Below are 27,287 nucleotides of genomic sequence, written 5' to 3'. Positions count from 1 at the left end.
ATCCCACAGCATCACTCACACCTCCGGGTCTCTTCTGTCTGTCTGTCTGTCTGTCCCTCCCTCCAGGGTAAGTCTCTGGCCAGCAAGCGCCTCACGGGCCTGATGCAGTCCTCCTGACGGCTTGAGCCGACTGCCCCGCGGGAGAGACGCCTGGGACCGCTGCTGGGGACGGGGCATTTCGGGGAGAGCAGATTCCGGTGGGGAACAGAGCCTGAGCAAGTGCAAGCGGAGAGCCATGTTCCAGGGGAGCACGTCTCTTCACAGTTTACATCGACACTTTCCTCCCTGCACAGCTTTGTAAGGACAGCGAGCTCTGTGCAGGTACTTTGTTTCCAACTGGGGTTTGGAGGAACACGCTTAACTGTATGCAGAAGGTCGACAAGGCAAGGGCTTGCTGTCTTGTTCTATAAGGAAACAGACCCAGCCACAACTTAGAGAAAGGAGAGCTGAGAGGGATCGGTATTTTTCCTTCATCTCTTCTCTCCCCGGCACAAACATGGCTGTAATAGATGGCGCCGCAATCTCACTTGCTCCCTTTCTTGTGGCCATCTGGATCCAATAAAATATCTGCTGGAAGCTGCTTCTCCTTCTCACAAAATCTCAAATGCATTTCTCCTGCAGATTCATTGACTTTGTTTTTCTTTCCTATGTCTCTCCTCCTTTAAAGCAATGAAGAAAAAAATAACAACAAAGCACTATTTAGGTTCATCACCTGCGGTCCCTCCAATAGCATGTAGCAGGTCGAGAGATGATGGCCAGATCCTCAGCTGAAGTCAGAAGAGTGTGAGTGGTTTTCATCATCTGAGGATCTGCCCCATTGAGTCAGACTGATCCTGGTGCAAATCCTCTGACGTCGGCGGAATCGCTCTGCATGTGCGTGTAGTGCAAATGTGATCAGACTCTGCCTGATGCTCAAAAAGTCATGTTTTAGATGTGTAATGTACACACAAACACCACACACACACACACACACACACACACGCGCGCTATTTAAAAGTGATTTGTTTTATACTGTATTTGATTTTTTATTTATTTAGGGTTTTGCATACTTACTCAATGATGGATGTTCAAGCTTTACTCTGAGTAGATAGAATTAGACTCCAACTCCAATCACAGAGGGCCAAAAATCTGCTCATGTGTATACAGGGAAAGGCAAGTCTGATGTGGGCAGGTATCAAAATTCAGTCTACAGTGAAGAGGGAACGGATGGAGATGGGACTGGCAGAAGCAAAGTGTGAATGGGCAGGGCGCTGGGTGCCAGGTAACCCTTCCTAAACAGCAACACACCCAGCTGTGGTATAATGCTCAGTTAACTGACTCCGCTGAGAAGCACCATTGTAAGAGTGAAATTGTACTGCTGGAGGAAATGAGCTTCCACTAAAACTCATCTGACCTACAGCCCTTGAATACAACTGCAAGAGATGACCCAGTAGCTTGTTTCAAATTGTTGGGAGTATGAAGGCTAGGATGAGCACAGAACTGAAGTGACTTTAATTAGAAACCCCACACATACTAGCTACAGATAGGGAAATGGACTGCATTCACATACAGTATATTGCCTATATATGGAAATTTCAAGACTCATTTGACTTAGTGCCACAAAACCTCCTGTATTTTGCAAGCAGTTCAGATCTGAAGCATATGTGAAAATAGACATTTTTTTGGCCTTCTTCACTCATGCCAAGGCAAATTGGCTTTTTGTGCAGGTGGTAGAAATTGCTATATGGCTACGAGTTTGCATTCCTACCTAGGCAAAACCATTTAGCTAAGTAGACAGCTGGCTATCAACAACATTCACTTCTGAAGCAAGTATTATTCTAATATCTAAGGCCTATGTATGCACAAAATCAGGCCAGCGTAATTTCTGTCAGAAAAAGTACCTTCCCTCTTTACCCATGCCATTTCTTATTTTGAGACCTCTATTTTATTTTTTTTTTCCTGGAAATCTATTATCAATTTTACCTAAGGTGCATAGGACTCTCTACACCTGCATGAATGTACAATAGAATACTGAGTATGATATTTGTCCTTTACATGGGCCTGTTCCCATGAACAGCCTGCTGTCTGTCTTCAGACCAAGTCCGTCCTACGCATACATGACACGCAAGTGAGTTCCAGGGCTGCGGAACCATCGTGGCTGTGCCTGTACGTTCGTGTGGTGTCCTGCCGCTGAAGGGGGGACATTAGATCCCCTCCAAACTGTCATGCAGCTGTCCTTGCAGGACCCGTTTGTCCTCTATTGCTCACCCAGCCAGAGGGTCCCCTCGGGTAATAGTGGGTCTTTGCGTACCAGGCCCGGTTGTCCACTCATGCACATTCGTACGTGTCCCCTTACATTGTCGCTAGGAAAATGCAAAAGCTGGCTCTTCTCAGAGCCTCATTGATGGTGTTTTTATCTGTGTCAAACCCACCATTGCCATGCGTCACTGCAGCTCTGTAAACCAACAGCTGCTCACACCCCAATCCACTCTACTGCCAGGGCTGGCCAGCCTCTAGGCTGAGGCATTTCCCACAGGACGTCTGTCCTGTGAACCCACAAACTGCTCTGCAGAGCATTCCTGAGCGGGATGCATGCATAAGGCATGAAACTCTGGTGTGTAGCAAGATGCAGCGATGAGGAAGTGCTGCCAGGGGGGTCTGGGTCTCTGCTTTGAGTGAGTTCCTGACACTGGACAGGTCTTCTCCTGGGGCAAGGATGGGGTAGCTCCATGGAGCTACTCCTCAGTGTCCTGCAGCATAGAGGCACATGTGGGCAGGACTGGAGGATGCTGGTGGGTGCATGGGACACGTGAAATTTGGGTTATGGTCTGTGCAGGGAGCGGCAACGCCAGGCTTTAACTTGGAGATGTGCTGCTGCCCCGTGAGCGAAGCGCCCTGCTCTGGCTTTCCTGCTCCGTCCCTGCAGGACCATCGTCGTCTTGGCCGCCGCAGTGTTTTGCCTGTGGGGAATATGCTGTGTTTGAACAGTTGAGTGCATGGAAGGAATTTTTACAGACACAGAGAGCATGCATATGGGCGTACATCAGGGGGCCTGAATGCTGAACAGCTTGCCATTTAAATGCACACTCGTGCAAGCTAATCTGCTCAGTAATGGCTAGCTGAGCGGACAGAGCTGCCTATTCTCTGGAGAGAAGAAAGCTCTGCTCCTCATTTCCTGACTAAATTTCTCTAAAACAAACATGAGAGTAGACAAGGCCTCCTCCTGGGAACATGTATGAACTGCTCATCACATGTCTTTTACTTCATGTATGATGATACTAACATGTAACTACTTCCACATGAACCACATCATTGAATTTTTGCTTTTTAATGACATCATTGCTTATTCCAAGTGATGCCACTCTTATACACTCACCGGGATCCCGCTGAGTGTTGCAGGCAGTAATCTGCTGCTTTATAAGCGTCCCATGTCTTCCACCTACCTCATCGTCCTGAAGATGAGTTAGGAAATCAGCTTTCCACCTCTATTTATGTTCTAAATGGCATTGTTTCAAAGAAAGGCAGTCTGTAAAGCTTTTATGATGTCCATGCTGTGCAAGCTAGCTACAAAGCTTCCCATGCTTACAGGGCTATGGCTGTGAAATATGGCTGTACACTGTTACTTGGATAATAGAGTATCCAGAGTATTTGTGGCTATTGTGGCGAAACGGCAGCAGGGCAAGCTCTAGGAAGGTTCGACAAGCCTGTGCAGACAGCGTTAGGCTAAAGCAAATGGATTAATGTACTCTCAGTATAACTCAGCGCTAAGATCCCATAGAGTACTGTAATAAAATGGTAGCAGGGCAGCCATAAAAAGTGGCAGTAAGCTGACATAATAATACCAGGATAAATGTAGCAATAAGGTAACACAGGCCACTGCAGTAAAGTAGCATTTTGATAATGCAGCAATAAGACACAACAGGACGCTGCAGTAAATTAGTTTGGGGAATAAGACAGTAATAACGGTGTGTGCGGACAAATGGTGGTACATTTGTACCAGGTACTGCAGCAATAAAGATAACACAAGGTGTCCTAGTAATAAGTTACTACAGTAACAACAACATGATGCACTGTAAAGTTATATCAGGATGCTTCCATGCTGCAGTCAAATCCTACAAGAGGTGGTAGCAAGACAATGAAGACATAATATGCCCCATTTTGGACTGCAAAGCATGAGTCAGTTTTCTGCACGGTAACCCAAATTCTGGAATGATCTCAGCAATACCAATCCTATCACTCCCCACTTTCAAGGAAGCTGAGGCAAGAGCATACCCCCATCCAGTCTATTATTTTGGTCTGAAAATACAAAATGGACTCATTGTCTCTTCAGCAAATTGTCACAGACTGTGGTGAAGTTCTTCAGTTAGTCCTGACTCAGGTGAAACCGCGGTGATTTTGGTGAGTCCTTTACCTTGGAAAGGATTTGGCTCTCTCATCTTCTGGCATGGGTGATGCTTTTAGCCTATAATTATTTCTGTTCTAGGGTGGGGGAAGGGAAACCCAGGTACAGAACATCTGATTGTACTGCTCTGTTTCCTGAAATGCACAAATAAATTGAGCATCCTGGAAAAGTCAAAGCAATAAAGACCAAATCTGTTCTGTCTGTCATGCACACATGCGCACGCGAATAATCGTGATGGATTCAGTCCGAGTCCTTGATGCTTCCATCAGCAGGACTTGGCCTAACCCTGTTCTCAGTGTCTCCAGCTGAGTGACAGAAGCAGTGTGCCTTCTCAAGTTTTATTTTTTAATATTATCTCCTTTCCTGCTTCTCCTTTTTTTAAAAAAAATTTAACCCCACCTCTGAATGAAACATCCTTAGAAAAAATCAGTTTGCCGTAAGATAATACACAGCACGGTGGGCAAAGAATAGGTGTGTCCATTTGCTGTCTTTGTACCCTTCAGTGGAGGGTAAAGCATTCTGGAAAATAACCAGCGACCATTGTTAGACTCAATAATCATCAGGCATGAGGGTTTAGTCAAAGCATCTATGTGAACAGCAAGGCTTGAATGGAGTGTGTGTGCTAGATAACAACCTGGTCTCCGGGGAAAAGGATGTAAATAGGGCACCACTGCAGACTCCTGACTAGCAGGAGCTGCTCACAGCTGGCTCTGGCTTCTTCAGCCAATCCAACAGATAGGAATTTTCTGCCGCATCTTTCTGACCCTTTGCACAACAGCTTTGCTATCCCTTTATGTGGCTTTCGCTGTCTCTAGCTGACTGTGCTCAGTTCAAGTTTTGAGCAGTGAGTGCTCTGATATGCCTTGGCTTGGCTCTTGCCTTAAACTCCTTGGCTTGCTCTTATTGTGGTTTAATGATTAAGCAGGATTATTAAAGTCAAGCTCACAGTAGGGTAAGATAGGCTAGGTTATCATGATTTTGTCATTTAAGCTGGGAGCAATTTTGCAGCTTCTCAACACTGTTTATAACCTGAGATGGAGAACAAGCGAGGCGGCTGCTCAGCAGAACAGTGGGCTGGTGAACAATACGCTATCTTCATGCCCATACGTACTTTGAACTTACTGGTGAGGAGAAATGCTTTGTAGTGAGAAAAGTAATCTCACGGCAGGAGAGAGTCAGACCTGATCAACTTTTTCATGTGATACAGATTTTGCTTTGCCAGCCCCTAGCATCTGCAAAGCTCGCAGCTAAGAGCCAGCAACCTTCTAATCCTGCTGCTAAGCATTTGGAAACAAGCTTTTCAAAGGCTCTCTTTACACAGCAATGCTATTACTTGAAGCCTTTTAATGTGAATTTATGGCTATTGCCACAAGTGTCAGTGTGGTTGCCCTCTTGCATTTGCAGTAGGAAACTGTGGATTCACCCCGTGCTGAGGGTGAATGTTAGTGGGCAGAATTTAGGGAGCAATTTGCAGGCTGGGGGCTCAAATGAGTTGCACATGAAGGAATCTAATGCTGTTTGAGATGGTCAAAAGTGCCCAGGTCATCCACACAGGATTGACAGCGATGACACTAGATTTACCAGTGCAATCCCATCTGGGGACACAAGAAGATACCCTGGAACATCTCATGTGGCAGAGGACACTCTCTGTGACATTGGTATTGATCCCTGAATATTGCTGTCTGTCAGCAGAAATACTAAACTGGGCTTTCCTCTCTCATCTTTGGGGATTTAAACCATGCCATCTTTCCATAAATAGTAGGCAACAGCCAGCCCTAGGCAGCACCTTCTATGGGTGGACTAGGAAATTCTCATCTGGCCTGGAATTTCAGGAGTGATTGTTCCCTTTTGGATCTTGTAAAGATTTCTCCTGTCCATCCACGTGCAAGTTATTCCCGTATGCTGCATAGCATCATAGCTCAGCACCATGGGTGTCTGATTCTTGTCATAATTCAGCATGAGTCTGATGCCACGTGGATTAAGGCACATCAGATAAAAAATTCAAATGCTGCTTTATACAACACATCATTTCCCCTAAAAGCATCTGGGATTCTGAAATGCCACACTCTGCCCTTCAGAGGTCATCTGGGGCCAAACACAGAAAGATGAGGCACTGTGGGATGTTCCTACACAAGGAAAAAAGTCTGAGGGGCCTCCTAACCCCAGGGTGTGATTGAAGGCATCCAGACTGGGACAGCATGTTCTGTCCGTGGGGACTTGACCAACACCAGAGGCCCACTGCTTCTCTCCAGGGCTGTGTCCCCATCCTGGCAGAGGGCAGGGACTGGAGGGCAGCTGGAGGGGAGTACCGTGGGGGGACATGGGGGGGCTGTGGTGGCCAGTGCATGAGGACCACCCATAAGGTAGATGGGATCTGCGAATCCCTGACGCAGGGGATGAAAAGCATCATCCTCTAGTGCCACCCCATTGTGCCCTGCTAAAACAGCGGGCAGGGGAGGTGGGAAGAAGCGTCATCCCCTCACACCAACCCCCTGTTGACTGCCCTCCCAGCACAGTGGGAATGTGTCACTGCTGCTGAGTATTTTTGGCCTCACGCAAGTACGGAGGCCACTCAGGATTCTGCCAGGGACACGGCGGGCTGTGAGGGAGAGGAGCCCGGCTGCCACCACCTGTGCCAGCCTCCCGCCTCTGGGCGACACTTTTTTGCCAACACGGCAAACAAAGGCTTCTTCGAGCTGGAAAGCTCTGTATAATGCCAGAGGGGTGTTCAAGCGCCCTGGTTCCCCGCAGCCCACATCCATGCTGCTGTCAGCTGCGCTCTCCTCGGTGACCCTCATCCCTTCCCCTGGCACCAGCACCCTGTGCAAGGCTCTGCTCCCGTCAGACGAGCCGGGAAGCAGCCTGTCAGGCAGCTGGGAGAGCTGCCTCGCTGGAGAGCAAGACCTCTGGCTGACTGCAGCTCTCGGGTTTGACAGGTCCCAGCGCTGAGAGGCATCTGCAGCCCCAGCTCTCCTCTTTGGAGCTTAGCCCCTGCGCGCCTGTGCGAGTCAACGGCAGCACGACGAGGTGCAACCACCAGCGACCCCACGCCGAGGGCTGTGCTGCTTCCCAGACCTGCCTGCCACCCCCATTGTGCCCAGCCGCGGCAGCTGGGGGCCACTGGGCTGAAAGGAGCTACACGCTTTCCTCCTTCAGAGCATCTCTCTTTTCTTTGTGCCATTTGTCTCTGCAGGACTTGCAACCTTTGCTGGTTTTGAAGCAAGGGACCAGTACAAGCCACAGGAACTGATACTTTCATCAGCTAGACTCCCTGCTTAGCACACATGAGAGTCCATTTTTAGTATCTTGGCAGTCAGACTGAGAAAGTTGCCATGTGCAGTCCTTTGTCCTGCAGGACAAGCTTAATCGCTTTGTTTATTTACCTTCCAGCCATCCTGCAGCTCTCCTCAATCAGTGCTCCTCTGTGTGTCATGCAGCCAGCACGCTGCATCGCCATCACGCCAGATCTTCCCCACGTCCCCATTGCTTCAGCACCTGCGGTTCTCCACTGCCTTTCCCCCTCGTCACTCTTCACTCTTGTTTTCTGACCCCCTCTTAGAGAGGCTGGTCTGTGCAGCTCACGAAGGGGTTGTCAAACTGACATTTCCCTCCCTAAGGTGGCTGAAGAATCAGTTTCTTCACTAAAACGCTCTTCAAGAGCTGCTACATGCAAGGCTACTGAGCTCTGTGTCTGCGCTGCAATTACGAAAACAGGGGGAGGGGGATGCATACGTAGGTTTGGACTCACCCCCTCTGAATTTCAGCCCCACAGCACAATCAGGCCCGTGAGCAGGACTGGCACATCCTGAGCTCAGGGAGTGGCAGCACCTTGGCAAAAGCCAGTTTGCTGCATTTGCCTGCACATTCAGGACTACTTGGCTGTTTTGTCACCTCTGGGACAGCTGAAGTCTCTGACACCATTTTCTGTATGTGTGTCTGTCAGTGCAGCTGCATGTTTGTTTATACAGACAGCAGCAGAGTCCTTCCCCCAGTTGATGGCTGATACCAGATGTTAGATCCTCCATGCTGGGGCACAGACAGATTTTGGGCATGGTCTGGCCAATTCAAGCGAACTAGAGCTTTCTGTATTCTCAAAAAAGCTTGTCTTGCCAGGACCAGAAAGGACCCTCAGCCAGCCCTGCTCATACACACACATCCAATACATGGGGAGAACCCATCTTTCTGGGCTCAGTGTGATGGATCATCTGCTGTGGGCCACTTGCAAACTGCAAGCTCTATTCTGTAGCCTAACTCCTGAGCTTCTGCATGTCCTGCATTTTGGGTAGGTAGCTACCCTACCCAAAATGCCTCTCCTCCCATGATGACCTGTCTCTGGACACAGAGCCCTTCTGCTGTGATATCAAACACCTTTGCTGTTCACTGCCTCCCCCCTGCAAAACAGCCCTCACAGCCAAAGCTGGGCAGATCTTAGCTGCCTTCTGTCATCCTTTAATTAGAGAGTTGTCAGAGCCTTATGGAAAGCAGCACAGCAAACCACGGACTTCTAAAGTGTGGAAGCAATGGCAAGAGCAGTGCTAGAGCTACCAAATGCCCAGCACGGTGGGCAAAGAATAGGTGTGTCCATTTTTCACCAAATAGGAAATTAAATTGGTTCTGTGGGCTTTCTGTTTCTCACCTTGGGTATTACTGACCTGATGATATGGTGGCAATTTTGTGTCACTCTTAACAGTGATTTGGGTATGACCTTCCAGCTAATCTGCCAGGGCTTTGAGGTTTCTAATGCGTCACAGGAATGATTGTGCCCTGGCTGCAGGTGAAGGGACTCGAATCAGCATCCTTCCCTTGGCTCCCTGCTTGGCTGTTGGGGCATCATGCAGCCCACTCTTGTGAGACTTGGCTTTCCCTTCCTGACTTCCTCTTGTAACCAAGCAAGCAGTTCCCAGAAAACAGTCAAGTTACTATATTAAGGTGATCCTGCCCTCAGTGTCTCTTTGTTTCTGGGAAGTCTTAAGCAAATCAAGTTGCAGAGTATACACAGAACACCACAGTCTCCATGTCAGATGAAAGGACAGTCCAAAAGGAGCGAGGGGGCAAGAGAGAGAGCTTTGTGTTTGCATTCATCTCTGACATGATGGATTCCCCCTTCCTGGAAGCAGTCGTGGCATAAATAAAGCCAGTAAAGGCTTTTGTGCAAAAACTCCCTTCACTACCAATAGTCATGGACTCATAGATAATAAAAGACCTGGCAGCTCATGGTGCATTGCTCCCTGTAATCAGCAGAATTTTACCTACTGAATATTCACCAAGGTTGCTTTATCTAGCATGCCTCTGAAATCTCCAGGGATGGGACCTTAGTAGATGCCCCCAGGAACACATTTTTCCATACTTGAAGCATTCTTACTGCAAGGGAAAAACCAAACATCTGATGTACAACATAAAAAGCCATTGCTGAGTAACTTTAAAAATGAGAGCCATCTGTAGGCCACAAATAGCAAAGGTGTTCAGCACTGTAGATTTTTTTCCCCAAGTATTTCCCTTAATGTATTTTTTTACATTGTCTTGAGTTTATTGCACTTTGCATCAACATCCACTCTCCATCATGACACAGTGCAGATATTTGCAGACTATCATGTCTCTTTTCAGCCTTATCCCCACCTCAGACTATTAACGGCTGAGGCTCTTCTCATATGCCATTCTAAAAGATTACTATCAACTTTGCTGCCTTTCTCTTTATTTAAAAGATCACTCAGGAAAAACATAATAATGTGAAGACAGAAGGGCTGTGATCGTCCATACGGCACAATTACCCAGTCATTTGTGTGAGGTATTGCCCTGGCATCATGCTCTTCGTGGCAATCTACATGCATGTGTCACACATGTTGTGGTGTAACATATTTGTTAAATCTATTTATTGCACATCTTTGACCACTTTACCTACCTTCAGCCCACACTGCCATCTGTTCTGTGGCTACCACCCCCCATCCACTCTCCTGAGTACCTATGGAGGGCTGCCAGGAAAATGGTTCCTCCTTTTCTTGCCAAATTTGGAATTTCAGTTGCAAATTTACCCTAGCAGGAGTGCCAAGGGGAGACAGAGTCAATGCCAAACCTGCTCCAGCTTTCCTGTTGGGCACATTTTCAATTCTGTCACAGTAGCTGAAAAGGAGAGCTGACTCCCATCAGAAAGGGGTCATGCCCAATGCTACAAGGGGAATCAGCAGTTGTGCCCATTCCAGGAACAGCAGATCATCAAAGCCTTTAAAACTGTAATATCTGTAGGAAAAGAATTCTGTTATTGACACACATGACATTTTTTAAATCCTGTACATTTGTCCTCACAGAAACTAATGCACCTGGCTGGAATGAGTGAAGGTCTTTTCAAAAACAGTTCCAATAAAATGTGTTAAAACCACCTAGATCCCTTCTATAATCGTTTTTTTAATCATTTTTTTTTGTTGTTGTTGTTGTTCCATAGAATGGGCTTGTGTAATACCCACAGGGCTCTTTTATTTGCATGTAATACAACCATCCTGCAGTCATGTTAGAGAATGTTTTATACAACGCTGTACCATCATGCTTGGACAATACATACATATGTTCGAGCAGATATTTCCAAAGTCAGGTAGGGATTTCTCTGCACACGTTCCCCATAAAATAAGCAAATGTGTTTTTTCCTGTAGAATACCCTGCAGGTGCTCTTATCTGGAGATAATGTGTGCTCCCCTCAGTGCTGTACTAACACTGCAGCCAGGCACGAGGCATTGCTGAGATTACCAGCCTCCTCCTGGTGACTCATCCCAGCGGAGCATTTGTGTGGGAGCACACTTGAAATGATCCAAATTACTCGTTCCCCTGGAAGACCACAGGAGTACCCGCTGCAGCGGGGTCCCTGCTGGCAGTAGGTATGGCAGAGGGGGCAGAGCTCGACCTAGGTTGGCACTCCACTTGGGCTGATGAAAGATCCCCACAGGGGAGGAGGGTTGAGAAAGAGGTCCCAGCAAGCCCTCTTCCCACTCTTTCTGTCCCTGTCCTTGAAGGCAAGGACCCAGTTGATGAGCCAGTGACTCAGAAAGTCCTTTGATCTTCCTGGCCTTCTGGCTTCCCACCATCTCAGCTCCCCTGAGGCTGCTGAGCTCCTGTGTGTGTGTAAAATTTGGCCATTACCTCCTGCCTCTTCAGCATGCTTCGATAATGGCCTGGAGTAGAGGGGAATTTCTTTAAGAGAGCACTTGCATCAGGAATGCAATTTATGATTGTCATGGAGGAGGAGATCATCATCCATACTAACTTCATGACCACTATACAACAGTGATGATGGGAGACTTGAAAACGCAGGCAGAGCGCAAGGTGTTAACCTCAAACGCTGAAGGCACCCTGTCCCTGCCCCAGCCACAGCCGGGGAGGTCACACACCAGGTGACACACCTCCCTCCGGGGCCAGGTGGGGCCATGCTGCTTTGAGGTTTTACAGGGGACTTCAAAGCATGGTGCATACTCTGTGTGGGCCCAGCGGAGGGGCGAATTCGCTCCCAACAGGAAGCATTTCTCTCCCCCTTTGGCTAAACTGTAAATTTAAAAGCAAACACAAATTGTAACTGGCTGTTTTCAACATTACATGCCAAAGAAGTGTCAAGATCTGTGATACCAGGCAGAAGTAGTGCCCAGTATTAGAGATGGAAAATTAATTTCTATTAGCCTATGAGCCTGTCATTCCTGGGCAAAGATGTTTATGACGAATTCCATCTCTTCTTGTGTTAAGAAATTGCCCACAAGTAGATTTCAGTATCTTCAAGATCTATCCACTATTTGAATAGACTTGCCAAATATTTACTTGCCAGAGAGTTATTCCTGGAGAAATTCTTGATCTGCAGCTCATTCGCAAAGCTGTTGCTACTGGCATTGGATAGCAGAAATTCAAGGAGCTTTGTTTAGTTTTGCTTGGACATGCAGGTCACCTGGTATTGTCTCTGCCACCCAAAAATATGGACACAACCATTACAGTTGGGTATGCTCAGCCTTTCTCTGATATTTGTTTTCATTCGACCGTTCCCAGAAACATACCTCTAAGTCAAGTTCTAACTCAGACCATTCCTGGAAAGAAAAGGGGTATGAAAACAGCCAAATTGTTTGTTTGCTGCAAAACTGTAGTCAATGTCATTCACTGTGCTCTGAACACGGGATGTACAGGGTTGTATCCAGCTGCAGGGTAGGTGCCTACAGTATTTGTGCAGCTAAAACTTCCATGAAAGTTGTTAGAGTCTCCTTGTTTAGGCAAAACCAGCAAGCCTGTATTCCAACCTTGCCACCCAGGTGGTTTTTCATTCGGACAGATAATAATTGTATCTTAAGGCTACTAGAAATAACCAGTCCATAATTAAAAGGCTGCTGGTTTTAATGTACACAGAAAAGGCGTACCACTCACTTTAAAGGTGTACAATAAATCAAACTGCATTTTCTTGCCACTGGCTAGCACTTTATTTCTCTGAGAGTTGGCACCACTCCAAGACCCAATTTTTAGGAGGCAAAGAGCAATTATTGGCCCCCCTGGACTTCATGGAAGATGTGGTTGATTATTTAAAAAAAAAAAACCAAACAATTCCTTCTGTTAAAAACAAGCAACACGTTAGTGATTTCAATCATTTCTTTTGTCTTATTCCTTCCATCCATCCATCCATCCATCCATCCTTACATCCTCTACTCAAACTTAGGACAGGCACTTTGGGAGGAAAAGGACCTCTTCTCTCAGCATCTTGATCGAAAGCATGTTTTTCCTTAAGGTTTTTTAGAGTTAAGTCTATGTTTGTGTCTTACTCCATTTATGTGTCAGGCTAAGAGCTATTTCGAATCTATGTGCAAATACTGCTCATGTTTTACTGGAGCAGCCAACATGAACTGACTTGATATGTGATCAATGCCTACTCCCATTTGTTACACCATTCATTAAACGGACATAAGATACAGTTTTAATTAGGGTTGTGCTGAACCAGCAGCTGAGCTCTTGACATTACGATGAAGTTAAATTTCAGATAAAAGGCTGAGACCCACAGCCCTTTCCCTGGCAGAGCTTCTGCTGGCTGACCTAGACCTGCTTCTTTCCCAGAAGGATACGGCAAATCCTTTGGTTAGTACAGATCTACAGCCCTACCCCACTTTCCTGTAGTCAGCTGTTAAGGACCTAGCATAGCCCTTTCTCCACCCTGTAATTAGGAAAGGATCTGTTCTTTGTCTTGGTCTCTAATATATATATTCTGGCTGTAAGCTAGGACAGTTTTCACAGAGACTCCACCAGAAGGCCACCATGGTGTCTCATGGTGGAGCTGGCTTTTTTGTAAATGTAGAGGATGCAGACGATACAGCTGATGATACAGCTTCACTGGAAAAATGAGAAGAGCAGAGTCATTAAACCTAGAGTGATCAGTTCCCCAAAACCAAAAATTATGTAACCAGACTCCTATCTCTCAGGACAGACCTGGGCAAGTGGGGACACAGCAGTGTGATACCCTCACACACACACACAAAAAAAAGAAGTTAGGCAGCAGATAAAATGATTGTTATTGGTGAACAAAGAATGGTGAAGAATTTCCTTATCAGTGGAGGCAACATGTGTTCCTCAAGTTTCTCTTACCTTGGGCTTGTTGAAGGACTTGCCGCAGTTGCATGGTGCAGTGAGAATACGAATGGGCGTTATCTCTATAGAGTGAGTACACATAGAGCCTCAGCAAGGCACCTGCAACCTGCCGCCTGGGAGCCAACACTGGCCACTCCTGCTTTTTAACCTACTGATCATTGAGTAGAACCAAAATGGCAAATCCTCCTCTTAATACCAGTGAAGGGGTCACCCAATCTCCACGTGACTAGTCCCCACCTAGTGATGGTGCTGCTGTCCGTGGCTCCTGGCTCTCCATTGGCCTCATGGGTGAGGCAATAGCTAGACCTCCTTGTCCTTGAGGATCAGTGCTCACAGGTATCTAGAAAATATCTGTGTGTTTGCAGAGCTTCCACAATGGTGGCCACTGCACAGTCTTTTGTACCAGGGAAGGCAGAGAGATGGGTGACTTGCAGGTTAGCTCACTAGCACATGTAGTGACAAGACTGTGTGTCTGCATATGCTAAACCATTTAAAACCCTTGTTTGGCTGACATACCCTGTGAGGCAGCATGATTTCAAAGAAGTTTTAAGTAGAAATTTTGTAATTTATGGGTTACAATGCAACCAGCTTGTTTCCTCAAGGTCTCTGTGAAGGCAGCAGGCACTGAACTTTCTTTTCCAAGCCTCCCTCTAAGAAGTAGCGTTTTAAAAGTTTCATTATTAAATGTATGGGTCTGCCCTGTTTGTGTTTTACTGGTGTATGCAAATAATTTCACTCCCTGTGGTCCAATGTACTTGTTACTGTTCATCCCAGAAAGAGAAACAGATTGCAGCTAGATGCTGTACAGCTGGACAGTGCGTGTAGGGACCATCTGAGTATAGCCTGTGTAAGTGGTGGCCTTTGCAAAACTTTTCTGTGCCATTCGTACAGCAACTGGCTGGTAGAAGAGTCAGCACTGGTACAAGAACGTACTCTGCAGTGACAGACCAACAGTCTGGATTTGTCAGATTTACGAAATAAAAATTTGATCTAGGAGTCTGTGTCCTGGAATACAGGAAACTCCTAAAGAGAAGATTGTTATCGTGGTTACTTTTGTATAAACAGACTTAACTGCACTGTAGACTATGGAGCAGTATTTGTGTCACCTGTGGATCTGGAGCAGGTTGTTGGCGAGAGCTGATCCATAGGATGCTGGGTGGGTGCCTGTGCTACCTGAGCCACCAGCCACCTGACACAGACTGGCCCAGCACGCTCTCCCTTGCCTTAAAAGCACTGCAAACAAAAAGCTGCTCATTGTTTCTGAGGATGTCCTTACACTGGTCAATGTGTTTATTCTTTCAGAGGGATCACAGTGCTCCACTTACTCCTGGTTGGAGGCTGAGGGACACAGATTTAGGGAGCTCCTCAGAGTAAGTGGCACAGGTTTCCAAAGGGCTGCGGAGATCAATTAAATCCTAAAGAAAAGTTCTGTCAGCAGCACTGCTTATGCAAAAAAGCTGTGCCAGATCTCACCACCTTTCACACCCCCCCTCTCTCCAAATCACAAACACAAGCTGGCAAATCATGTGCAGGCAAAAATGACAATTCAGGTGGTGGTCCAGATGGTGCCAATTTTGAGGGAGACATGCGAGTGCATAATAGAGCCTCACGCGCTCTGAGGCGTGAAGGACAGTCCACTGCTGCCAGCACAGGGGGGGACCAGCAGCAGCCACGTGTGAGGCATCAGGGGAGGCCCAGGCAAGAGGTTCAGCAGGAAAACTTCACCGTAAAAACATCTGATTTAAGGTTCCTCACCTGTCGCAGCAGCTCGTTTTTGACTGGCCTTCTCTTGGCTAAGGAGGTACTTCTCCTTGTTAGCATCTTTGTCCAGCTGCAGCTGCAAGAGAGCCTGTACGTGGGGGCCAGCACTAATGTTCCTGTCTCTTACAGCGGCCAGGAAGGGTATCATGGTGAAACCTGCACGCACCCTAAAAGCTCCATCTTTCCTTTCCTTCCCCTTGCTTCAAACATAGTGCTTCTGCATTCCCACCCAAGCTGCAGCGTGGGTCTTCTCCTGAGTGGGCCAGCGAGGAGCAATGCAGAAAAGGCATCTTTGGAGCTCACATCCAAGCTGAAACCCAGCTAAATGAATAGCTATCATTTCTTGAAAGCCTTGTACATTATGTAGGGCTGAATTTCCAGAAAGAAAGTCAAAAAGCACCCAGGGAGACTGAAGGACTCGCTTTGTCTCACTGGGCCTCTGCCCACTCAACTGCTCTTGCAAAGACACAACATGTATATCCAAGTGACAAAATGAGGATGCTGCCATTTCTGTGAGAGAAAAGGTGACAATTTGCTTGTTGATATTTTTTCAAGATTTATGCATGTGTCTATTTTGAATATTTATCAATAACTGTTTTGAGTGAAAATAATAATAATTAAAAAAATAAAGCCTCTGTTCCTATACTCCATGTTTTTCCAGCATCAATCCTTGCAGTCCTAAGCGGATTTCCTGTACCTTTTACTGCACCATCACAAATCTGTCAAATGTCAATTGGATGCCTCCAGGGACAAGGCAAAGATCTCATGCTTTCACAAGGAATCTTTTAGGTGCTATCATTGCTCCCAAGAACTATGTAACAAATTATTTCTTTTCACTTGACAGTGGGACTTTCATGGTTTAGACATTCTTTTGCTGCAGAAGGCAACAAAACAGAAAATGCCTCGTAATTCTGAATTAAGTTAGGAAAAAAAATGGCTTTAATTTTGATCCAAGTGTTGGACTTAGGTAAAAGGAAATTATTTCATTCTACCTTTACTTTTTGTTATATAATTCAATTTGACATTAACATAATTAAGAGAAAGCCATTTAAAGTATAAAATGGATTTTTTAAATCAGGTTTTCTGTTTGTTTGTTTCAGAAGAGTTTGTTATCATCAAGTGTATTGTCATCTTTCTGTGGAAAATTTCAGTTTAGATGAATCAACATTTTCTGACAGGAAAAAAATCGCTTTCTGCAGCAAAATGTCCATTTATCTCACTTGCTCACTGAAAATTTTAACTTTATTTATTCTAATGACCTGCACTGCTTTTCAATTTATTATGAGGCATTTCCATAAAAGCTGTTACTTCTTTGAATGTATATAGATTATCTATAGCAACAGTTTATTGAAATAAGGGAAAACCCCCAGAAATATTTAAAACAAAAATCAATAGGTTATTGAAAACATAAATAAAGTCCTAAGCTAGTTTCGCTGTAATGTTGGTGGTGTCTTTCCTGAGGGAAAAAAAACCCCAATGTTGTGAAGCTGATCTTGACTACAGTTGCAGAATTTAATTAAGTTATTTAAGTTAATTAAGCCTTATTTTATGGGGTTAGACCAAGGTGAGTGCTGGTATTTAAGTTGTGTAAAGGTTCATTTCTACCTTTGCTTCTCGGTTGCAATGTTAGCATAGCCCAACCGTTGTCCAACTGCAATGTGTGGGACAGAGCTGCAATGTATGGGACATGGCAAGCTGGAAAATCTCAGCAAGTGCAGCACGGGGACACCGATGCTCAAGGACTTGGCCTCCTGAAGACTTTGGTCACAACCAAATAACTTTCCTCCATAGACAGAAGTTCATTTCTGGTCTGAAGCTTAATTGTGCTTCCTTATGTGTCCTGTCATGACTGAGTGGCTAACAGCAATGTCTAGGAGAAAAAGGTGTTCAAGAACATTTTGGAATTTTTAAGTGCCACCTCTCCATCTGCCTCTGTTGGAACAAGAGACATCTTCCAGTGGGATGGACAAAGCACTACTCTTCACCTCAGTAGAAGAAAGAAGTTCAGTCAGGGAAGAAATGCTTCATCATCACTAGAAAATATAGAAATTTTGAAATTCCACTTCTCAGTTTATTTGAAAACCATATATTAAAAAAATAAAGTTTAGAAGGTAGTCATTTATCTGAGGTGTTAATGATTCTCAGCCAGTTCCCAACAAGAAAAATCACTTGCTTCTCTTCTGGTCTCCACCATGGCTCACTCAATCCGTCATCTCTGCTGAGTCTGGTTAACTCACTTCATAGTCACTCATGACAGAGCAATGATATGGAAAAATGTAGTATGTAATGGAAACCATGACTTGTCAGCTCATGTGGGCTAGTGCCAAGGAAGCTGCTAATTATAGCCCAACATGTAAATACTCCTGGAAGATGATTGTACTTATTTGGACTAGTGCAATATTAATTCACTTTCATTATTTCTGAGATAGACTTTGGGAAGAAGGGAGACAGGCTGTCAAGGGAATGAACTTTTTCAATGCTGAGAATAAGGTTGTCTTCCCTGGAAACTGCAGCAGAAAGCTAAGTCAGAATTTTCCTCCCTCTTTTCTCTGTCCTTCCATCTTTGACCTACTCCCATGACACCTCCCATCATCATCTTCTTGCTCTTAGTCTCCCCTGGCTCTGTGCCTGGGGCAGTTCTTCAAGATCACAACTCATCTGCCTCCTCAATCAGGCAGAAACCCAAAGGGAAGAGATGAGGAAGAGCTTCTGGCAGGGAACCAGGGTGGCTCTTGTCTGAGGCCAGAGCCCCTGGCTGCACCACCTTCTGTGCTCATAAAATTCCTAGTGGTGCCTCTTTCTGTAAAGCCCAGAAACAGCCAGATTCCAGCTGGGTTCCCCATCAGATTCCAAGTACAAAGACAAAATTGTCCTTCAGGGAAGTGATCTTACCCCTGTACTCAGCACGCACCTTAAATACTGTGTTCAGTTTTGGGCCCCTCACTACAAAAAGGACATTGAATGACTCGAGCGTGTCCAGAGAAGGGCAATGAAGCTGGTGCAGGGTCTGGAGCACAGGTTGTACGAGGAGCGGCTGAGGGAACTGGGGGTGTTTAGTCTGGAGAAGAGGAGGCTGAGGGGAGACCTCATCGCCCTCTACAGCTCCCTGCAAGGAGGGTGCAGAGAGCTGGGGATGAGTCTCTTGAACCAAGTAACAAGCAATAGGACAAGAGGGAATGGCCTCAAGTTGCGCCAGGGAAGGTTTAGACTGGCTATTAGGAAGCATTTCTTTACAGAAGGGGTTGTTGGGCGTTGGAATGGGCTGCCCAGGGAGGTGGTGGAGTCCCCATCCCTGGAGGTGTTTAAGAGTCGGGCTGACACAGCGCTCAGGGATCTGGTGTAGTTGGGAACTGTCAGTGTTAGGTTGGACTAGATGATCTTCAAGGTCTTTTCCAACCCTGATGATTCTGTGATTCTGTGAATCAGGAGAGGGAAGGGGAAGTTGGTGCACTAAACTGCAAGCCAGAGGACCTGGGACCACCTCTGTAAAAAAACATTGAAGATTTTGGTGGGTTCAGAAATGGCAGGACAGGATGCTAACTGGACTCATCCCCAGGAAAATATGAACAGCAATGACATTGCATATGAGAGGCAAAGACTAAGAACAGGAGGTGCAGTGAAACCAAGGAAAATATATTTGGCTTTTCAGTTCTTGCAAGATACAAAGCTAAGCTTGGGCTCAGCTGCAAGCTGTCTGGGACTGATGAATGTTTCACAGGGGTCCTGGGTTTGCAGGGGGCCTGGGGCTGCCCTACAAGCAAGTCAGCTCAGGTGGAGGCAGGCTGCACTCAGCACTGGGCCAGGGTGTTGGTGGGCAAAGCAAACTTCTCAGCCCGGATCTAGCTTCCAAGCAGGCCTCATGCCACATTTCAAATGAGCTTGTGTTGGTACCTTTGGAACAACTCCAGAGGAGGCGTTGAGCTGTTGAGTCCAGCCAGTATCTTTGAGTGACTTTGAGGACTGTTTTCCAGCAAGTCCTTTATTTCCAGCAAGCCAAAGCTTTGTGTTGAATGAATCCTCTGTTGCAGTGTATGGCCTTGGGATAGTCATATGTTTGTGTCATTTCAACACAAACCAAACCTGCACCCTGTCTTGAGGCACACCATAGTGTGCCTCAGTTTCTCTCTCCACATACCCTGCCCTGCTCACATGCAGCACCAGAAAAGCAGGCAGCATGGAGAATCTGAGTCTTGCACCTCCCAGGAATTTGTGCCCTGTGGAGATCCTGCTCATTTACACATGGTCCAAACAGGCAACCAGCTCTGTTCTGACAGTACCAAAACCAGCTGTCCTAATTGTCATCAACATACCTGAGTGGGAGCACCGAGGGGGAGCTGGATCTGTGCCTCTGCAGAGAGCATGACAGCTCTGCTCTACCCAGGTAACAACCCAGGCCTCCCATTCATCTTTTCATTTACAGTCTGTAGGACTAGGGAATTCAATCTCTTGTCTGGAGCAGATAAGTAAGCGATGGCATGGGTCAGAGCTGCCACTAATGCACTCTCAAGGACTCTCCGCAGCTGCACAGCGTTGTCTTGAAGATGCAGGGGAAGGACGAGTGCTATTTCTGCCCTAGGAAGGCAGAAGACATTAAATCAACATAATGAGAGCTGATGAGAAACAATAGAGGCATCAGGACAGCACAGAGAAAGGGAGAGTTATGAGACCTGGATGCTGTGGGCCCGAGAGGCACGGGGCCATGCATGCTAATTTCTCCTTTCTCCTGCAGCCTGACGGACCACCGAGTGCTGCCGGGCCAGTGACTCTGTGAAAGCCGTGCTGCTTGCTGGAACGGATGGTGCTGCGCTGCCACCAGCTTGGGGACGTGCTGGGGCATGCCCCGGCTGAGGGGTGGCTGAAGGCTTCTCCCCACTTGCCCCCGCAGGAGGCACAAGCCCTGGAGGCCAAGGCCGGGGGGGACATTCCCAGCGCAGCGGCAGAAGCTCTCCCTCTGGACTGCAGCTTTGCAAATACCCGAGGCAAAGTGCACAAAAGCACTCCTTCACACTGTTTTGAAGAGCTCGGGTCTTGCTCCAGCCAGTTTCCTCAGGGCATATTCCCTGGCCAGCAGTGCATTCATCACCCTTCCCCCCCAAAAAAAACCCACCGAGGGCGTGCAGGTTCTTCATGGTCTGTATGGGAGTGAAAACAGGACAAAGCACAGGGAAGCAGTACAGGAAGGCCAAAGACAAAAGCCCAAGCTCAAAAGGAGGTGGAGAAACACTAGGCATAAACTTTGAGATACAGTGCTAATCCTAAATGCCTGAATCAGGGAGATGGAGAGGAAGAGAGTTTTTTTCTGTGTAGTCCTTTTTCAAGGAAGAGCAGTCTGAGTTTAATGACTAGACTTGAAGTTAAAGGGTTACAGCCTCACAGGGAGGCAAATGAAAACACAAATTGATCAAAGCTGCCATTTTTTACCGATAACTTGTTTGTTCAGAGGCAGTAGCCGCTCTTCGTGCTGATTGTCTCAGTGCATAATCACCATCGGCAGCTTCCCTCATCCTCTCCTAAAGATCCTCTGCATGGATTTTTTTTTCTTTCCAATTGCATTTCCGGGGACGATAAGAAAGTTGCAGCATAAATTAGGCAGGATGCCTGGAGACCCCGATTCAAAAATAACGTAGCTGAATTCCTGAGTGAGAGGGGAAGAAAGAGTGAAGCTAAATGCAGTGCCTGCCTGACGGCTTCTCCCTTGCCACGCTCACCCCAATTAAGCCTAGCCGCCCGGATGGGGTGGCCGGGGAAGCACCTTTGTGCACACATGCTAATTTGTGCACAGGCTGTGGCGCACAATTAATAAAAGCACTGCTCCACACATTCCCCAAAACAAAGAAGGAACGCCGCAAACGTTTGGAGGCACAGAGACTGAAAAGGGTACACACACGGCTGGATCAAAGGCGAGCTGGATTTAGGGAAGATTTGTGCTGTTCACCCAGCGCTTGCTGTCGGGATCACTGGGCACTACAACTTTAAGTCCCTGTTCAGTCATTCAAAACTTTATGCTCCCAGTACAAAATAAGGAGAGGGGAGAAGAAACTTTTAAAGGCTGGAGAAAGAAGTGCAGGGGCACTGAATTTAAACCCAGGGGAAATGGGCCTAGGGAGCCTTAGACAGAGTCCTAATGTCAACGCAGAGTAGAGAGAGGGCAAGGATAAATCCATCTTCATAATAAAACGCTGGCTTTAGCTGTGATGGATGGACGGAGAGTCAGGTTGCTGTTTCTCTATTCCCTCCCTGCTCTTTCCCCTTTATTAGCTTAAATGTTGGGGTTTTTTTAAAGGACAGGAGCAAGCAGAAATTAAATGCTCACTCTCAAAATGAAGCTGACATGAGCCTCTGGCTTTGAGGATGGATTAGTTTTGAAGGCATACCATGCACAAAACGAGGCCGGTGAGGGCTGGCAGTGGAATTCCCACTAGGGACAGGTTCCTTTAAAACACAGATTAAACAGGGAGGAAATGCACAGCGTATGAATATGAATTGATGCTGGGCCTTGCCTGGTCTCGCTTCATTTGATAAAGCGCATTTTCTTATTGCATGTCAATTATTTACATTATTTAAATATGTATCATCAGATGAACATGTCAGCCCTGAAACAGATACACAAATGCACACGAAAACGCGCACATGCACCAGAGCATGAGGAAAGGGCGCACACACCAGCCCGCCGGGCAGATAAAGAGTGGACACTCGGGCACTTGGCAAGCTGTGAATAACGAGCACCCCTTTGCCTGGTCCCTGACACATCCCCTATGCTGCCCCATGCAGAAGAGCCAACTCTCCTCAGAATAATTTGAATGCAGGCTCTGCTCAGCGCCACGGGAATGTCAGCACCCGGCAGGAGCTCTGCGCTTTACCAGTGCCTCTGCTAATCTCCGGTACGTGGAACTGCTTGTCTGCAAGATAGTTATTATTCTTCCTTTCATCTGCGCAAGTTCACAGCAAAGGAAACACAGGAGAGCTACATTTAAATTGGATAAAATCCCTGTGCCCAGCAATTCTCCAAAGTCAGTGTTATTAGTAAAGATGTTAGTAGTCGATATCGCACTGTTCTGGCCTCTGCCACCATATAAAAACCTGCTCTGAGTTCTCCTGAAACACAATTGTTTTTCTTACGTGATTCCCATTTTTACCTGGAATTGCTGTCCATGGCTTCTGCTCCAGGTGTACGAAGGTCTGGGTATGGCACAGGCTTTGCAGCAAGCTATTTGCATCCAACCCATGAGGCAAAATAAAACTCTACCCTGAATACCGTGACCAGCCAAAATGTGGACCCAGATTTTGCAGTCTGACTTGGCTGCATGCTCCAGCTACAGGAGGAGTCAAATTTTTGCAAGAGCCACTTGTGTGGCACAAGGGCAGCGAATGCTGTTAGCAACTCCTTTCCTGTGGAAGGGCACCTCTTTTCACAAGTCCTGTTGCTGAAATGCAGGCCACCTCTGGAAACACTGAAGGCTTGGACATGGATGGGCTATGGATATTTGGACAGGCCAAAGAGAAAAACTGGCTCCTCCTAAGCTTTTTTGTCATTCCTCTGCCCTAGGTTCCTCCCAGCTCTGAGAATGACTGGACAACAGGATTTAGCTCTGGTGAAATGTTCTGAAAAGAGCAGGTAGGGCCTGACATAACAGGTAATTTTGCTGATATATTACACTTTTATTAGTGAAAGAAGAACTAAAAACTTCCCCCAGCACAAAATTTGATGGGTCAGATTTTCGGCAGGTGTAAAATGGTATCCAGACTCCAATATGAACCAGCTGAGGTGTTTACCAGAAAAGCTGACCAAGGCAAATACATTTACCCTCCTGTGCTCTTGCCCTGGTGCTATACATCGTGAAATTGCCAACAGATATTTTTATCTTTCAACCACAGTGTGAGATACAGTGCCCTATGAGCAGCAGAAGAAATGATGCATTGTTTTCTATGGTTTTCTGTTGCTTTGTATGGGATTCTCCAATGCCTTTAAGATGCAGTCACCAATTGCAATTTTCCATTCAGCTGGGGCATTCATAATCTTTCTCTCTCAGTCCCTCAGGTTTAGTATGGTGTAATGTCACGCTGCATCCTTTCCTTCAGAAGGGACTAACAAGATGTTTTGCACTCCTTCTCCCTCCCCTGCTCATCTGCATGTTTTCATAAAACTTATAAGACCCTCACAACTACATGGTTTTATCATACTTGGCTGAAATGATGGAGTTTAGAAAGCATTAGCTGGAAGCAGATGATTTCATGACAGTACTAGTCTTCTTTCCTTTAGAAGCTGGGCTAAAACCAGGCAGGAAATGCAACAGAAGTTATTAAATAACATTGGTAAGACAGACAGATGGCCATTAACACCCCCATCACCACATTTGCTTCCAGAGAGATGGGGATCTTTGCTTTTACTCTGCCTTGCCACAGCAACCTGAAAATGATGTGTTAGAGGGTGAGTCTCTGCACTGTCTTGGGTGCTGGGGAAAGATTTTGAACTGCAGGTCTTCACTAGACAAAGCCTAATTTTCCTTCCCCCTTAACGTTGGGGGTTTTTTTGTGGGTTTTTTTTTGTTTTTTTTTTTTTTTTTTTTAACTCAGCAGACATCAGGATGGCTCTGTTCATTTACATCTGAGTCTGGGTGCTGACAGCCAATGGTGTTGGCAGAGCTGTGGGAAGGACATAGTTTTCTTTGCTAGTGGCTGCAGCGGCAGCGTGGGGAGCAGCCAGCCTTCCTCTACCAAAACAGCAAAACCAAGAAGGCGTTGCACAGTGTACAGGTGATTTGCATAATTGATGCAAAGCATCATCCCACTGTAAAAATCTTTTCCCTGCAGTCAGGTAATCTTCCATCCCCATCCCCAACCTGTGGTCTCTTCTCTCCCAATTTCCATCCTGCTTGGCTTCCTCCTACTCACCCATCCTCATCCCTTGTTCCTGCCCAGGCAGGAAACTGATACCTCCGTTGCATCTCTCCCTCTCTCTGCTCTTCCAGACACCTACCTACCACTCCCACTGGCAGAAAGAAGATCCATGGGAAGTGAGGACATTTAATTAGCTAAAATAGAGTGACTTTCAGACATGGTCATTACCCATCTGAACAGCCTGCCAAACACCCCAAGGAAAATAGCAACAAAATCTGTTGCTGGAGAAACTTACCTAGAAGCTGAAGCCATTGGTTTCAGATGGTGGCAAGATGACAGTTGCATGTGGCATCTCAAAACACAAGGCTTTGCCTGGGACTGAGTACTCAAGCTAGCCACATAGATGACCGTTCTCCCCAGGCACAAGCACAGCTCTTCATGCTCCCCTGAAGGCACCCCAGTAAGTGATACTGGGGGCATACTGGGTGAAGCTTTAAAAAATGTTTTAAAACCTTAAAAAATAACAACAGCACCAGCATTTATGCTTTAAATTCTGTGCAGCTACTGGCAGGCCAGGTCTGGAGCCAGCACGCATCTCTCTACATCTCTGTTAATGGGCATCTCTGCCTGCCTGTGCTCAGAGCCTGCAAACAGCTGGTAGGTGCCCATGTGTTGCACTGACATCTGTCCACAACTACCACCTTCAGCTGAAGAAGATCAACTCCTGTTCATAAATAATTGCCCAACCGGCTGCTGGTAGGCCTGGAGAAAAGGACTCGGGAAGGTCACAGAGCGAATGCAGAGCACAGATGTGTCATGCCCAGTACCTGAGGTATATGCACTCCTCTTACGGAAACAGAATTCCCCTGCCCAGAGTGGTAACATGCTCGTATCTCCAAATTCTTGTATAAAATACAGAGGCAGGCTGGGATGATCAGCACTGCTTCTGGTGGTGCCACAGGAAGATGCCCTGGGCCATGTTCCCTTCCCTGAGGAGCAGGGGCTGGTGCTGTCCCAGGAAGCACTATACCACTTGGCCCAAGGGTGGCTCATATGGAAAACTACACAGAGGGAGGTTAGTCAGTGGTGGGAAGAACTGTCACCTTCTCTTGGCTCCCCCTCAGAGCCTCCCTGGAAGCAAGAACGGGCAATCTCCTCCAGAGAATGAAATGAAAGCTCTATTTCTCTTCTCCCCATCTGAACTTCCCTTGGTTCAGATCAGCTTGATCTCCTCTGTGGCCTTTTGTCTTTCTCCTTTCTTTTAAAAGCACTCATTAGTCTCCAGCTGCTCAGGGCAGCTGCTGGGGCTGGGGCTGCCCAGGCAACGGGCAGGACCTGACAGGGCCTTCTGATGGGGTGAGACAGTGGGCACCAGGGGAGACCAGCCCGTGGGCTCCTGCCTGCTGTCTGTGTTTTGGGGAGGAGCCCACGGGCCCGAGGCTTTCCTAGGCAGAAGAGATGGAGATCCTCACTGCTGAGTTCCTCCCTCTGGCCAGGTATCCTCCTGGAAGAGGGGCTGCCAGGGGCTGGCCATCTGAGCCACACCAGATGCTGCCCAGCAGCTCAGCCCACCTCTCAGACTGTCAGAAGCACAGGGGATTAAATACGCTGTCATGTGTAAATCCTGTGTTTAAACAAATAATTCTCTCAGAATAACAGCCAGGCTTTTCCACATGAAGCAAAGCTGACACCTGACTCTTCGCCTGGCTTCTCCCAGGAGAACATTTTAATGAGGCCCACAGCTGTAATATCACACAGAGAACATTAACAATGCTAATTACCTAAAGTTTAGCCCATGAATACTCAACCGACCATACCTTGGAGACGAATTGTTGTTTTGGCCCGAACGAAGCACTGATGGCTTGCAAAGCGAATCGAGGCTTGTGAGAGCATCAGACACAAGGCATTAGGCACACAGACCTGGCAAGGCAGCCTCCACAGCAGAGCTGGTAAATAAAAGAGGTGCCTGGACAGAAGGCAGATCTGAGATTGCAGAGAGAAATTGCCTTGAGGTGGCCAAATCACTCCTGAGAAAACGCAAAAGGTGTTGATAGGTCTCTCAGCATCATCTCGTACAGGATCTGCGCAGAGAAAGGGGGGTATTGGAGGAATTCTTCTGCCAGGCAGCCGCAGCTGGCACTGGCTAAGCCTTGCACTGCGCTAGGAGAAGCCAGAAGTCCACACAGACATGCAATGCGCGAACGAGCTCTTGCCTGGAAGAGATCCAGGGCCTTTGCCTCACACCATATGCACAGTCATTCTGCAGCTCAAGGTCACCGCAGAGGTGCCTGGGTGTGCTAGGATGGCTGCTCTGAACCGACCAGGGCTCGCTCAGGCTCCCCGTGACAGAGCTCAGTCTGCAGCACGGTAGAGAGAGTGATGCACAAAGCTTAGCTGTCACCTCTACCTGCAGCTCGTATCACAAACGCTGCAGGGCAATGAACGACAAGGGCCATCATGCAGCAGAAGAGGAGGCTTGGTCCACCCAGGTGTCTCTTGGAGGGAGACGTGAATTTTTAGCAGTCTGTGTTGCTCAGCTCTAATTGAGCACAAAAACATCACATGGCAGGCAATAGCCCATTAGCAACACTGCGTGCTGAGGGGCCTTTTAATTACTTTTGCATTCCCAGAGGACTACAGAATGCTCTTCGGAAGCATGGCACGGGAATGACAATTAGGTGGCCTACAGCCCTGCTAGACAAGGTCCGGTCACATCACC

At 47.0% G+C, this 27,287-nt stretch overlaps 1 protein-coding gene across 4 annotated transcripts in view; it reads left to right on the top strand.

Moving 5' to 3' along the window:
• The window catches only part of RGS6 (regulator of G protein signaling 6), a 289,933-nt gene extending 285,383 nt beyond the window's left edge, over nucleotides 1-4,550 (top strand). For all 4 annotated transcript variants that reach the window (XM_074909645.1, XM_074909642.1, XM_074909643.1 and 1 more), the window contains one exon: nucleotides 67-4,550. In XM_074909645.1, coding sequence (XP_074765746.1) covers nucleotides 67-117 — 51 coding nt within the window. In that variant the 3' untranslated portion in view covers nucleotides 118-4,550. The remainder of the gene's footprint in view (nucleotides 1-66) is intronic.
• Nucleotides 4,551-27,287: the final 22,737 nt, after the last annotated feature.

Source organism: Athene noctua, chromosome 6 (genome assembly GCF_965140245.1).
Source record: "Athene noctua chromosome 6, bAthNoc1.hap1.1, whole genome shotgun sequence".
Lineage (NCBI taxonomy): Eukaryota > Metazoa > Chordata > Aves > Strigiformes > Strigidae > Athene > Athene noctua.
The sequence above is the reverse complement of the archived record's forward strand: the minus strand, read 5'-3'. Positions and strand labels throughout refer to the sequence as shown.